Source organism: Dromiciops gliroides, chromosome 6 (assembly GCF_019393635.1).
Source record: "Dromiciops gliroides isolate mDroGli1 chromosome 6, mDroGli1.pri, whole genome shotgun sequence".
In the NCBI taxonomy this organism is placed as follows: domain Eukaryota; kingdom Metazoa; phylum Chordata; class Mammalia; order Microbiotheria; family Microbiotheriidae; genus Dromiciops; species Dromiciops gliroides.
Genome location: NC_057866.1, coordinates 16599789 through 16615353, shown reverse-complemented (window position 1 = coordinate 16615353; position 15565 = coordinate 16599789). Strand labels below are relative to the sequence as shown.

Here is a 15565-nt window from a genome sequence, read left to right as displayed (position 1 = left end):
CAAAGACATCCAAAAAGGGGGGAAGTTACCTATTTGTACAAAAATATTTATAGCAGCTCTTTTTGTGGTTGCTAAGAATTAGAAATCAAAGGGATGCCCGTAAATTGGGGAATGGCTAAACAAGCGGTGATATATGATTGTATTGGAATATTATTGTGTTATAAGAAATGAAAAGCAGAATGATTTCAAAAAAACCTGGAAAGACTTACGTGAACTGATGTATAGTGAAATGAACAGAACCAGGAGAGCGTTGTATACAGTAACAGCAAATGTATTTGATGAAGAACATGAATGACATAGCTATTCTCAGCAATACAATGATGCAAGACAATCCTAAAGGACTAGTGATGAAGCACACTATCAGCTTCCAGAGAAAGAATTGATATTGATTGAATACAAACTGAAGCATGATGTTTTTCACTTTCTTTCATTTTTTAATTTACACCTTCTTATAAAAAATGACTAATATGGAAGTGTTTTACATAATTTCACATGTATAACTTATATCTGATTGCTTACCACTTCAGGGAGAGGGAGGGGATGGAAGGAAAGAAGAATAAAATTTGGAACTCAAAACTTCAAATAAAATGTTTATTAAAGTTTTTAAAAAGCAATAATGTTAAGCCTAATGAAATTTTTTCTCCCACATAGCTTTCCTGAAAGCAACATGGACTTCTTTATTCCTCAGCGTATAGACTAGAGGGTTCACCATGGGAATGACCATGGTGTAGAATATAGAAGTCACTTTGTCTATGTCCATAGAATGACTCGAGCTGGGTTGTAAGTACATAAATATCAATGTCCCATAAAATATGGATACCACAGAGAGGTGAGAAGCACAGGTAGAGAAAGCTTTCTGGCAGCCCTCAGTAGATTGGATCCTCAGGATGGCAATAAAGATGAACATGTAGGAAACACAGATGAACAAGAGCCCAACAGAGACAGCAAATCCTCCTAGGATAAAGATGATCACTTCATTGATGTATATATCAGAGCAGGACAGAGCCAGGAGAGGAGGAATGTCACAGAAGAAGTGATGGACCACATTGGAACTACAGAATCTCAGGTTGAAGGTCTGTCCAGCGACAATAGCAGAATTAAAAAATCCACAGACATATGCAATAATGGTCAGGCAAGTGCACACACCTGGTGTCATGGTGGTGGTATAATGGAGGGGCCTACACACAGCTGTGTGTCGATCATAGGCCATAATGGCAAGGAGATAAATTTCAGTAGTGGCAAAAGTTGAAAAGAAGAACATTTGTGCAGCACATCCATTATAGGAGATGACCTTGCCCCCTGTGAGGAAACCAGCCATGACCTTAGGTGTGACAGCTGAGGAATAACCAAAATCCACCAGAGAGAGGTTACTGAGAAAAAAGTACATTGGAGTATGCAGATGGGAGTCCCAGGAGATAAGGGCTACTATCCCCAAGTTCCCCACAAAGGTGATGAGGTAGATGGTGGTGAATATTATAAAGAGGGGAACTTGAAGCTCTGGAGTATCTGTTATTCCTAGGAGAATGAACTCACTCACCTCTGTTCTATTTTTAATAGAAGCCATTTGGGACATGGCTCATTCACCTGCAATAAAAAGAAAATTATTAGAAGCACCTAAGTACGATGAGTTTCTCTCAGGCATAAACTCTGGTTTATGGACATATTGGCACATATGAGACATCATGAATGGGGAGCAAACTGCAAGTCCATTTGATTGGATTAGAAAGTTGTATAAAGGGGGCAGCTGGATGGTGTAGTAGATAAAGCACTGGCCCTGGATTCAGGAGGTCCTGAATTCAAATATAGCCTTAGACACTTGACACTTACTAGCTGTGTGACCTTGGGCAAGTCACTTAACCTTCATTGCCCCACAAAAACAACAAAAAAAGAAAGTTGTATAAAGGGGAATAATAAGAAATAAAAATAAAAACATACAGGAAGGAGGTTTAGTAGTACCAGATCTTAAACTACATTATAAGGCTGTATTGATCAAAATTAGATGGTACTGGCTAAGAAACAGAAAGGTAGATCAGTGGAACAGAGTAGACATAGAATTTACAGTAGCAAATGAAAAGTTACCTTGTATTTGACACATGTAAAGACTTAAGTTTTGGTCAGAAGAATTCATTATTTGACAAAAATTGTTGGGAAAACTGGAAAGCATTATGGCAGAAACTGGGCATAGACCAATATGTTACACCCTTTACTAGGATAAGATCAAAATGGGTATATGACCTAGATATAAAGATAAATATTACAAGGATATTTGAATAACATGAAATATATTACCTATCAGACTTTATGGATAGGTGAATAATTTATAAATAAACAGGAGATGGAGAATAGTGTGAGGTATCAAATGGATAATTTCAATTACATTAAATTAAAAGTTTTCACACAAATAAAACAAATATGGCTAAGATCAGAAAGAAAGCAGAATATTGGGACAAAATTTGTAGACAGATTCTCCAATAAAGGTCTTATCTCTTAAACATACAAAGAACTTTGTCAAATCCATAAGAATACACTCATTCCCCAATTGATAATGGTCAAAGAATATGAGCAGACAGCTTTGTGATGAAGAAATCAAAACAATTTATAATCATATGGAAAAAATACTCTAAATCATTGTTGATGAGGTAAATACAAATCAAAAAAGTGTTGAGATATTATTTTGCACCCATCAGATTAGCTAAAATGATTGAAGGGGAAAGCAACAAATGTTGGAGGGGCTATAGACAATTGGGGCACTAATTCACTGTTGGTGGAACTGTGCAATGATCCAGCCACTTTGGAAAGCCATCTGGAATTATGCCCAAATAGTTATCAAATTGCCTATATTCTTTGATCCAGCAATACCACTACTAAGTCTATTCCCAAATATGATTAGGAAAAAAGGAAAAAAAAAACCCTTTATGTTCTAGAATGTATATAACAGCTTTCTTTGAGGTGGCAAAGAACTAGAAATTGTGGGGATGTCTGTCAACTGGGGAATGGCTGAACAAGTTGTGTTTTATGATTGTTGCTGTGTTATAAGAAATGATAAGCTTGGGGACAGCTAGGTGGCACAGTGGATAAAGCACCGGCCTTGAATTCAGGAGGACCTGAGTTCAAATTCGGTCTTAGACACTTGACACTTACTAGCTGCGTGACCCTGGGCAAGTCACTTAACCCCCATTGCCATACCAAAAAAAAAAATGATAAGCTCAATGATCTTAGAAAAACAAAGATAGACTTGCATGAAATAATGAAGAGTGAAATGAACAGAACCAAGAGAACATTGTATGTAGTAACTGAAAAATCATCCCTTAGTGGCCAGCCAGTGGTGCATTAATCCAAGTTGGTATTTGGATTTCAGAAACATCACTAGGCTATACCAGAAGCCTTTTTATCTTGTAAGGACCGTGATAGAGATTGCCCTTCACTGCAATAATCAGAGAATTCAAGATCACTACTACACCACAAATGAGGACTGAGAATGGGACTTATATCAAAGATATAAGGAGGCTACTTCATTTGGTCAATGCAAGTGTTTCTCTTGAAACAAAACAATCCTGAATACAGATTCACAGATCGTTAAATCTATAAAGGATATCTGTGGCCTTCTGATCAAATGGTCTGCCTGAGAATCACTTCTACAACCTTTTAATAAAAGCACTGCAAGTCACAATTTCACCCTTTCAGCTCACATGGTATTCCAGACAAGGCTACCCCAGATTCAAGCCAATATGTGAGTTCACATGCACTTGAGACTGTAGCTCATATGACCCCATTGATTGCTTTTTTTTTTAGACAAAATCAGATAAGACAAAGACATTTGATTAATTAAAGAAAAGAAGAGGACCTGGAAAGACACCGGACCTAAGATTTATTTTTTCAAAATAACTCTCCAATGAGGAAATTACTTCTACAGATGTAGTTTGGTGCCTTTTCTGTAGTTTCTATCTTAGAAAGTTGCCTAGAGCTCTAAGAGATTAAATGACTTGCTCTCAGTCACACAGCAATTATGTGTCAAAGGTGAGACATGAATACATCTGTTCCTGGCTCCAAGGGATGTTCTCTCTTTACTCTACCATAGCAAAGTAACTAAGATATCAATTAAACATTTTTCCCTTTTAACCTGGGACACAATTTCCTACAAAAAATGATATTAGTGGGTATATGTAGAAAATTATCATGGAGATTTTTGTCACATAGAAGAAACACCAATGATCATGGTACATGCATGGAGAAAGTATTCCACAGGAAATGTATGTGGATATAATGTATGTGGAATAGCTCATACATCATACATGATGTCATTGGTGCTACTCCTGCCAGGCCTAGTGCCTGTTCCTTTCAATTAGTTTTTATTCTCCTCCAGACTGAGAGTATATACTGAACTCATTATCCCTGGTAATCTTATGCTAGTTAAGGTTTGATTAATGTCCCTGTGTTTGATTCTATGCTTTGAACAATATTCACCATCTCTTTGTCCAGGGTCTTTTTATAACCTGAAGCCAGTGAAATGATGGAACTTGCTGCTTGCTTTGGGCATGCTAAACTACACTCAGTTAAGATCATTTTTAGAAGCTTCCTTGTTACTTATTACTATAAGCTCTCAGGGCATGGGATTACCAGTTTTTTAATCCTCAAATTATTCTATTCTTTTATTCAGATGACTTAGAATAATAATGATAATGATTAATGATAATTAATAGTAACAGCATTTATATAGTTCCTTAATATTTCCAAACACGGTTACCTCATTTGATCTTCACAACAACCATGTGAGGTAGAGAGTGCCCCAAGGTCACATAGCTGATAAATATCTGAGATAAGATTTGAACTGGTCTTCCTTACTCCAAGGACAACACACTGCCAGGGTACTACCTAGCTGTCTCCTTATTTGTTGTTCTTTCATTTTCAAATTCTTACCTAACCTTTAATCACTGAACGGGTGTTGCCTCCAAGTAACTGAGACTTGAAAAGGACCTTAAAAGCAGAAAGGCACTTTTATAGGGCGGTTAGGTGGTGTAATGGATAAAAGCACTGGCCCTGGATTCTGGAAGTCCTGAATTCAAATTCAGCCTCAGGCACTTGACACTTAATAGCAGTGTGACCCTGAGCAAGTCACTTAACCCTCATTGCCTCACAAACAAAACAAAACAAAACAAAACCCTAAGCCTAAGGATCAAGGCTCCCTAGTGCCAATTCATCTGTGGCCTTTTTTGTGTTTATTGACCAACAAAGTCTTTCTAGGCTTTGAGTCAACTCTCCATGAACAAGGATGTGTATTGTGGAAAAGAAAGAGGCGAATTCATTAAGATTTGAGAATTTGATAACAGATGGAGGATGCTAGTGGTTCATTGGCAGTTCTAAATAATTTTTAAAATAAAGCAAAAGCTTGCTGCATGTCAACTGACTTGATCCTTCATGGAGGATTTGTGGCAAACCCAGTACAAAAACAGATAACGTTAGAAGGCATGGGCAAGTTGCACTCTATATTGATGGAGAAAAAAACATAATGGAAAAGAGCCACACAAGCAACAAAATATTGATTTCCTTAATAAGCTTTCACGTCATGGGGGGCATTAATCCCTGCATGAATGAATGCATGTTGATTAGTTTGTCTTAATGGAACTTTTCCCATAGGTGGTTAATAGGAACCCCAAAGTCAGGGTAAAACATCCTCTATTTCAGAACCTATTGAAAGAGGAGTGGAGAAGTCCATTTGAATAACCCTATTTGGTTTGTAAATTCTCCAAAAGGAGGGGGTAGCTAGGTGGCACAATGACTAGAGCACCAGCCCTGGATTCAGGAGGACCTGAGTTCAAATCCAGCCCCACTTGACACTTACTAGCTGTGTGACCCTGGGCAAGTCACTTAACCCTCATTGTCCTAAAAAAAAAATTTTGGAGAAAAAAATATACTGCAGAAGTAGTAAAAATGGGTGAGTTCTAATCCCCTTAGGGGAAGCTAGCAGGCCTGGAGTCAGGAAGACCTGAGTTGAAATCTGGTTTTAGACACATACTAGCTGTGTGACCCTGGGCAAGTCACTTAACTGTGTTTGCCTCATTTTCCTCATCTGTAAAATAAGCTGGTTAGGGAAATGGCAAACCACTCCAGTATCTTTGCAAAGAAATTATCCCCCCCAAAAAAGGGGGGGTGAAGAGTCAAGAATGACTGAAAATGACAAAAAATAATAGTCCTGGACTGAATGGCAGAGGGCTGTCCCTTTAGCAAGTCTGAATTCAGTTCCATTGGGAAGGTGAGATGTCATCTTTCTGGGCTTATTTTCTGGGTTCCTGTTCATGTCCTTCACATCTCATTCATTTTGTTCAGAGTGAAATAAAGACTGTGATCTACCCAGTGCCTGTATCGTACATTTCCTGTGTCTACAGGATTTGGAGCAATCTAGGCAGGAGCTTTATTTTGAAAACTTTCCTGGATTAAGTGTAGCTTGGAGCAATGGGCAAAAGAAAGTCAAAATGATGTTTGATGTCAGATCTCCATCACTGACCCTAGTCTCTCTAAACCCAGAGCCTTGTAGGAAGTGGAAAGAAAAGCCCTGGCTCTTTTACTATATGCCTTTTTCTTTCAGGATTGGACCTTTGATTTCATTAGCATAGGGAATTTCCAATGAGAAATGCTTCTCTACCAAAACAGATCAGTATCTGCTCTAAAATTGACATAATACGCATAAAGTGGTTTACCCAAGAACAGACTGCCAATATACATCAGAGGTAGCACCTGAGCTGAGATCTGCCTGACTCTGAGGCTAGTTGTCTATACCACCATACTTTGAGACTCTTAATTGTGTGTATAATTTCTTCTTATAGTCTTAGCTACGAACGTTTTCTATTCTTAAAATTAGATATGAGTTCCTTGTGGCACATCCATCTTGTATCCTTAGCATCTATACCAGTGAATGGAATATAGCAGGCACTTAGTGAATTGAATCGAATTGTTGAATTTCAGGTAATAGAATTAAATCTTTGGGCTTCACCTTCCATATCTATAAGAGGATAATAACATTTACATTACATGAGTCGAAAAGTGTTTATAAAGAAAGACAGTCTAAAATTTTAAAAAGCTATCAGACTAGGAGTTATTATTTCCCTTTGTAGACACCTATATGTGATAATGAGGAGAGAATTCTCTGTAAAGTACAGGAGCAAATTTATTGAGGTAGTAAGGCTTAGTGGACAGAGCTAAGCACTTAGATTTAGGGAACACTCGGAATAGAATCCTGCCTCAGATACTGATTAGCTACATGAGCCTGAATAATACATATAAATTCTCCCATTCTGAGTTTTCCCATATAGAAAAGGGAGATAATGATAACTTACCTTTCAGGGTCACTGTGAGTTTCAAATGAGATCATTGCTTTAAAGCATTTTGAAAACCCTACAGCAAAATATAAATAAAAGATGTTAGTACTGGGGTTTGAAACCATGTTTTTTCCTAATTTTAAAACAGCCCCAAACTTTAACACCATGATCTCTACACAGTATACTTTTAATTATTATTCACTGATTTGTTGTTTATCATCTGACAGTCTTCTCTCAGATTGCCTCTTTCATTACTGCAAGACAACAGGTGGCAAAAGCTGTAGTGTGGTCCATAATTATTACTATCATTTATAAAGTCTTTAAAGTTTGCAAAGCATCTTATGTGTTTTATCTTATTTGAGCCTCATAATAAGCTTATGAGGAAGATGTTATACATGTTGTGATCTTGATTTTATTGTTGATACTAAGGCTCAAAGAGCTAAAATGATTTGCTCATGGTTTCACAGATGAATAATTTTTAGAAACAAGATCTGAACCTAATCTTCCAGATTCCAGATCTAAAACCGTATAGCATTATTTTATATTATCCTCCAGATGAGTTTTGGAGTCTTAAATTGGATTTTTCAGAACCTATCTGGCTTGTGGAGAAAGGCTGATGGGTCTCTGTAGGGGAAAGATGATCAGGCACCTTAATAAATGATAATGATAAAGAAAGGTGCCTCTAATACCTGGTGCTAAGTGTTCAAAAGGCCCTTAGATCTGGAGAGATCACTTTAGGCCATTGTTGATACGTGGAAGGCTGTAGATGTAGTGATCTTTTCTCCTGTTGAATCTCAGAATGAACAATGTAAACCAAATGAATGAGTGATTCAAAGGACCCCCTTCCTCAGGTTGTTGTCACAGCATTGTGACCAGAAAGAGATACATATGGATGACTGTGGCTAAAGATGGGAATTAGGGAGGGGCTCTACACAGCCTTGAGACTGTGCCCATTAAAGATAATTAGTTCTACAGCCAACTAATATACAAAACAAATCATTAAATTCTTCTCTGACCATGGGGAGCAAACACTGATTTTCCATGGGGATCATTTTTTTCTTGATGCCCTTGTCTTTCTTAGTTCACTGTTTGGGATGTGGAGCAAAAAGAGCCTTGGTTATTGGGAGTTCTGGCCTTGAGCCCCTAGCAATAGAACCTTCATCAAAGTACTTAACTAGTATCTATTTCAGCTTACTCATCTGCCAATTAAGACTGATACTCCTTGGCTGTATAGCTCATAGCATTGTTGTAATATTTGAATATCATACTGAAATATGAAAAGAACAATATACCGCAGGGCAAAAAGTATTGAAACTTAGCATTCATTAGAGCATTTGGAGTCCTGGATCTGCCTCTTATTAACTTAGTCATATTGCTCTCTGTACCTCAGTTCCTGATCTGAAAAATTGTGTTCATCTTTACCCTTGCAAAGTTTTCTTAGGGATTATGTTCCTGAAGGATACATAAAAATAAAGGTCTAGTAGACTAATGAATCAAGGGGACTATATATATATATACACACACACACACACACACACACACACACACACACACACACACACACACACACACACATGCATACATAGTTTAATTAATTCTAAGAAAATTAGTTAACAAAGTCTCATGCTGTTCTGATTACATGATAGAGGTAGGCTAGACATGAGTATACTTAGGGTAAATCAGAGCTCGTTGAATGAGCAGACCCAAAGAGTAGTCAATAGTTCGATTCAACTTGGGAATTAGACTCTAGTGGAGTGCCCCAATTTTCTGTCTTTTATCCTGTGCTAGTCAACATGTTCTATCATAATAATAAACAGTAACCCCGGGGCAGCTAGGTGGAGCATTGGATAAAGCAGTGGCCCTGGATTCAGGAGGATCTGAGTTCAAATCCAAATTCAGACACTTGACAGTTACTAGCTGTGTGACCTTGGGCAAGTCACTTAATCCCAATTGCCTCACCAAAATAATAATAATAATAATAATAATAATAATAATAATAATAATCCCTATTTCTAGATTTCTCTAAAAAGCGGTCTAAATGGGTTTCCATTTCATACACAATCATTCACAGTACCAAATAAATAGTGAGAAGTCCTTTATTTCACCTACAGAAAAAAAAAAATCAAAGTATGTAAAAGACCCTACAGGAACCCCTGAACAAATGCAGAAACATAAAACCACCCAAAGAACTGATAAATTAGAATAGAATTGAATCTGGGGTTGTCATCAAGGTACCATGCTGATATCCTATTGAAATACCTTTGTTACACATGGTTCAAACCCTTCAACTCCCCATCATATCAGAAATTTGAACTCCCTTGTCTGGTTTCTAGTAAGTACATTTGACTCACTATGTAATTCTAGCAAAAGTTGTCATCTCTCTTCCTGGAGTGACCAGAAAGGATAATACACATTGGCACAGAATTTCAAGTTTATGCTGCTATGTTCTGGTGTAGAGAGAAAGACAGAGGAAGGGAGAGAGAGACAGAGAGAGACAGAGAGACAGAGAAAGAGATGGACAGAGAGAGACAGAGAGAGACAGGGAGACAGAGACAGAGAGAGACAGAAAGGAAAGGGGGAGTTGGAGAGGGAGAGATAGAGAGATTGATGGAGAGACAGAGAGTCACATACAGAGACTGAGAGGAAGAGAAATGCAGAAAGACAAACAAGAGAAGGAGAGGAAGAGAGAAAGGATGAAGAAAAGAAGGGAGGAAGTCAGGTATAGACAGGCATAATGATAGAGAGACAGACAGAGACAGAGACTGATACAAAGAGACAGAGAGAAAGAGAGAGAGGGAGTGAGGGAGAGAGACAGAAAGACAGACAGAGACAGAGAAACAGAGAGAGAAACAGAGGGAGACAGAAAGGGAGATGGAGACACAGAGACACACAGAGACAGAGACAGAGACAAACAGACAGATAGTGCAGCTCTTTTTCTAATCTATCAGAAAGGGTTGTTCCTTTGATGAGAATCTCTCCACTGAGACTTATCAGTTCTTATGAAGGCAGCCTCAGCCTATGAAACTCACCTTGTCAGGGGCCTGTGGGTATGCCTACAATTGGGTGTTCTTATTAACAATTTCACCATTCTTCCTCCTGCTGACACTAACGCTAATATCTATCAGAGCACTGACTTCTGAAGTCCTTTCCAAGTGAGACCTATGATTCTATCAGGCTAACCTGCTAAGGTAAAAGAAATAAAATGCCATACACATTTAAATGAAGCAGACTTAGTTTCCAAGTATTGTCCATGCATCATCATATTTAATTCTCACAAGAACACAAGAAGGTATTTAATCCAAATATTCTTTTCTCCATTTTGCAGACAAGTAAACTGTGTCTCAGAGAAGTGCAGAGACTTGCCCAGACTTGCTCTGTGTGATTACACAGCCAGAAAGTGTGAGCCAATACTCAGATCTCCTTTTCATACACAATTCCATTTCATACACAATCATTCACAGTACCAAATAAATAGTGAGAAGTCCTTTATTTCACCTACAGAAAAAAAAAATCAAAGTATGTAAAAGACCCTACAGGAACCCCTGAACAAATGCAGAAACATAAAACCACCCAAAGAACTGATAAATTAGAATAGAATTGAATCTGGGGTTGTCATCAAGGTACCATGCTGATATCCTCCTTCAAGTCTAGGGTGGCTCCTCCTATGATGAGATATTGTCTCTAGAAAAATTACAACTAAAGTCCTGAGCATATAAGAAAAATAGTCAGAATTGGAGATTGAGTCCAAGAAAAGAAAGGCACAGATTGTACTTTCTCTCTAAGAAAAAGGATGATCTAATTGAAGTCTTTGTCCTCCCACGACTTTCTGGAAAGCACTCTTGACCTCTTTGTTCCTCAAACTATAGACCAGAGGGTTCAACATGGGTATGACCATCGTATAGAAAACAGATGCCATTTTGTCCGTGTCCATGGAATGACTTGAGCTGGGTTGGAAGTACATGAAAATGATTGTCCCATAGAATATAGACACTGCTGTGAGATGGGAAGCACAAGTGGAGAAGGCTTTCTGGCGGCCCTCAGCAGAACGGATCCTCAGGATGGCGATGAAGATGAACAGGTAGGAAGCCAAGATAACCAGAAGGGGAAAAAATACTGTAAATATTCCTAAGATAAATATAACCATCTCAATGTGGTGAATATCAGAACAGGTTATAAGAAGGAGAGGGGGAACATCACAGAAAAAGTGATGGATCACATTGGACCGACAGAAGGAGAGGCTAAAGGTGTCTCCTGTAACTATGGAGGAATTTAAAAAGCCACAGAGGTAAGCACCACTGGCCAGATGTGCACATACAGTGGATGTCATGGTGGTGGTATAATGTAGGGGCTTACACACAGCTGCATGGCGATCATAGGACATGGAGGCTAAGAGGAAACTTTCAACTGTGGCAAAGGCCACAAAGAAGAAAATCTGTGTAGCACATCCATTATAGGAGATGACCTTGTCCCCTGTGAGGAGCCCAGCCATCACCTTAGGGGTAACAGCTGAGGAGTAGCCAAAATCCACCAGAGATAGATTACTGAGGAAAAAATACATGGGGGTGTGGAGGCGGGAATCCCAGGAGATTAGAGCTACTATCCCTAGGTTCCCTACCAGGGTGGTGAGGTAGATGAAGGTGAACATTATAAAGAGAGGAACCTGAAGTTCCTGGGCATCTGTTAATCCTGTGAGCATGAACTCCTTCACTTCAGATCTGTTCTCCATGGATATGATTTGAGAGTGTTACCATTCACCTGCAACAAAAGAATAATCATTAGAAAAATCCACTCTGGGGGCGGCTAGGTGGCGCAGTGGATAAAGCACCAGCCCTGGATTTAGGAGTACCTGAGTTCAAATCCAGCCTCAGACACTTGACACTTACTAGCTGTGTGACCCTGGGCAAGTCACTTAACCCCCATTGCCCCACCAAAAAAACCCACACCCCCCCCAAAACCCCAGAAAATCCACTCTGCATAATGAATGACTCTAAGACATAAAACATAGAGACTTTTCTTTTGTGAGGGGTAGAAACAAGAAATTTAAGGATCCAGAGCATCTAGGTAGCTGTCATAGAACTTACTCTACAAATTTCAAATTTCATTGGTCTAGTTTCTGAGAGACAGACACACAGAGACAGAGATTCAGAAAGAGAGAAAGTGAGTCCCTCATGTATTACTTAGCACCTATTTTCAATCTACTACAAAATTAAGTCCCCAAAATGGCATTTCCCACTTTAGGAAAGGGGAGTACCTTATTGTCTGGCAAAAATCAGAATAAGAAGGGACATTATTGCTGGCGAACAAGATCTTGTCCTCCAAATATGCTTTATACTGATGGAGAAGAGAAAAGAGAGAGGACTAAAATAAGAAGAAATTTAAAATACAGAGGAGGAAGGAGAGGATCAAAGAAAGTTGGCTAAGATTTCACTGGGATCTTGATTAGTCCTGGAAGGACTGAAGTCCCCAGTTCCTAAGGAAGAACAGCTGCCAGTGGGCACCAGTTGTGTAGTTGCAGGAGTCATCAGTTCAAAGCACCACTGGTGTGATTCCTAAACTTGTTTCCCTCCCACAGCCTGTCCCTTTTTCAATTATCTACCACTGCCACTGTGGAAGCAGGAGGTGGTATGGGACTTTCTGTATTTCCATTCATTATATTGTTTTCTGGGTCCCAGAGAAATCACCAATTTTTGGTTTAACTTCCTTTCAAGTTCCAATGAAAATCCTACCCATAAGAAGCCTTCTCTGATCCATCTCAATTCTAAGGCCTTCTGTATTTAAAAAAATATATATTTCTCAAATTTATCCTGGATATAGCTTATTTGCGTGTCGTCTAGAGATGTGAGCTCCTAGGGAGCAGGGACTGTATTTGACCTCTTTTTACTATCAGTACTTAGCATGGTGCTGGGCACATGATAGGTACTTTATTGGCTCATTTATTTAAGGGATAACCCTCCGTGTTTGAACTAAGCTAAGGTGGCCTTTGGATATCAGACAAATACAAAGTCTATGTCTGGACTCCACCATAAGCCTTTACAACTTGGAAGGACCTGCCACAGTTGTGGTTCACTAACTTAGAGAACTTGGTTTCATCTCTACTTCCAATAAACATTAGAAGAAAGTTTTTATAGGAGTTATGAGTTGGCTGCCACATTCTATCTATCACAAAATGTATCTTGAAAAAATACAGAGAATACAGAATCAGAGAATCTTTAAGTCAGAATGGTTCTTCAGAGGTCGCCCACCTCAGCTCATATCTGACCAGAAGTTGCTTCTACAAAAGATTCCCAAAAGGCAGGAAAGATTAGAAAAGGAGAAGAGATGGTTAAGAAGGAAGAATGAATAATAATAAGTGATATATGACTCTTGTAGCCTATTGGGGTCCCAAGGAATTATGCTTAAAAAGCAAGGGGAGCAATCCATCTACAGGGAGAGAATTGCTGGTATCTGAATATAGATTGAAACATAAGGTTTTTTTGGTTCCTTTATCTGAAGTTTTGTTTTTTTCTGTTTTCTTTCACAACCTGGCTAAAGTGGAAATGTTTTACACGACTGCTCATGTATTACTTATATTGAATTGCTTGAATTCTTGGGGAGGTGGGGAGGGAGGGAGGAAGAGAATTTGGATCACAAAGTTTAAAAAAAATGATGGGGGCAGCTAGGTGGTGCAGTGGATAAAGCACTGGCCCTGGATTCAGGAGGACCTGAGTTCAAATCCAGGCACAGACACTTGACACTTACTAGCTGTGTGACCCCCGGCAAGTCACTTAACCCTCATTGCTCCGCAAAATAAATAACTAAATAAATTAATTTAAAAAATTGATGTCAGAAAGAACCACAATAGAATAGGATTATAAAGACACAGGGAGGAGAGACTGTATAGAAGTCAAGCATCGGTGTCAAGCACTACAGAAAATTCTTGAAGGATGGGGGTCTAAGAAAAGGTCATCGGATTTAGCAATAAAGAGATCATTGATGGACTTGGGGAGAACAGTTTCTGTCTCCATCTCTGTATATATCTGCATCTTTGTCTCAGTCTCCCTTTCTCTAAACCTGTTTTTCCTTTTTCCTGTCTGCCTGTTTCTCTGTGTATATATGTGTGTTCACACACACACACACACACACACACACACACATATATGTCTGTCTCTTATTATCTGTCCACCTATGTATCTCTGTCTCTTTCCACAAAGAACAGCAATTTCTTTGATTTTTTTGTAGAGCAATGAGGGTTAAATGACTTGCCCAAGGTCCCGCAGCTGGTAAGTGTCAACTGTTTGAGGCTGGATTTGAACTCAGGTTCTCCTGAATTCAGGGCCAGTGCTTTATCCACTGTGCCACCTAGCTGCCCCAATTTCTTTGATTTCTAGATGACAATGATATTTTTATCCATCAAAAGTAAGGGAACCTATATGAGGAAATTCTATTCTGCATTTAATTCTCTTGAAGGATGAGGAATTTTTAAGTAGGATCAAAATATGGGAATGTTACAGGAGTAGGAGAAAAGTAACTAAATCATCTTAAAGTTTGAGGTACATAAAGAAAGGAAAACTAGCAATTGTCAGACATGCACCTTAGGTTTGGGGAGGGTCAATTCCAGGCATTTTGAAGGAAAAATAAAATAGTATCTTAGGGATTAATTCTACAGTAAGTTCAAAGCTATAGGGATAGAATGATCTCAAGAAGAAAAATGTAAAGATATAAGAAGAAAAATTGACTTAGTAAGAAAAAAGGAGAGGTAACCAAGGATGAATGCAAGAGCAGAACTGATCTTATAATAATAGAGTCAGAGGAGTGCAAGGGCTCAAGGTGAGCTGAAGGAAGAACAGAAAGCTAAAGGCTACAAAAAGTTATAATTTTTCATTGAAAAATTGGCCATTTAGGTAAACAAAAGATAATCAAGTAAGGAATTAGACTGATTCTCAAGGTTGATGAGACAAATACAATGAATGACAAGCAAAGGCAGAGATGTTCAATTTGTATTTGCTTCTCTTTTCACTGACAAGGAGAATGATCTTTGGATTTAGCAGAATAAAAAACATAGCTAATAAGGAGTTATCTTTAGTAGATAATAGGAATTAACACTGATATGAGTGAAGGGCAGGAAAGGAGCACTTATATAGCATCAATTATGTGCAAGGTACTGCGAATATTAACTCATTTGATTGTTACAACAAGTCTGCAATTTAGGTGCTATTATTATCCCATTTGGAAGTTGAGGAAACTGAGGCAAACGGGGCTTAAGTGACTTGGCC

The 15565-nt window shown here is 38.5% G+C and overlaps 2 protein-coding genes across 2 annotated transcripts; both read right to left on the bottom strand.

Annotated features, from left to right (window-relative positions):
* Nucleotides 1-625: 625 nt before the first annotated feature.
* LOC122731833 (olfactory receptor 5B2-like) lies at nucleotides 626-1564 on the bottom strand. The gene has a single exon (XM_043972098.1). It carries the CDS (start codon nucleotides 1562-1564, stop codon nucleotides 626-628), a length of 939 nt encoding a protein of 312 aa, XP_043828033.1.
* Nucleotides 1565-11091: 9527 nt separating this feature from the next.
* LOC122731329 (olfactory receptor 5B12-like) lies at nucleotides 11092-12042 on the bottom strand. The gene has a single exon (XM_043971363.1). It carries the CDS (start codon nucleotides 12037-12039, stop codon nucleotides 11092-11094), a length of 948 nt encoding a protein of 315 aa, XP_043827298.1. The 5' UTR covers nucleotides 12040-12042.
* Nucleotides 12043-15565: the final 3523 nt, after the last annotated feature.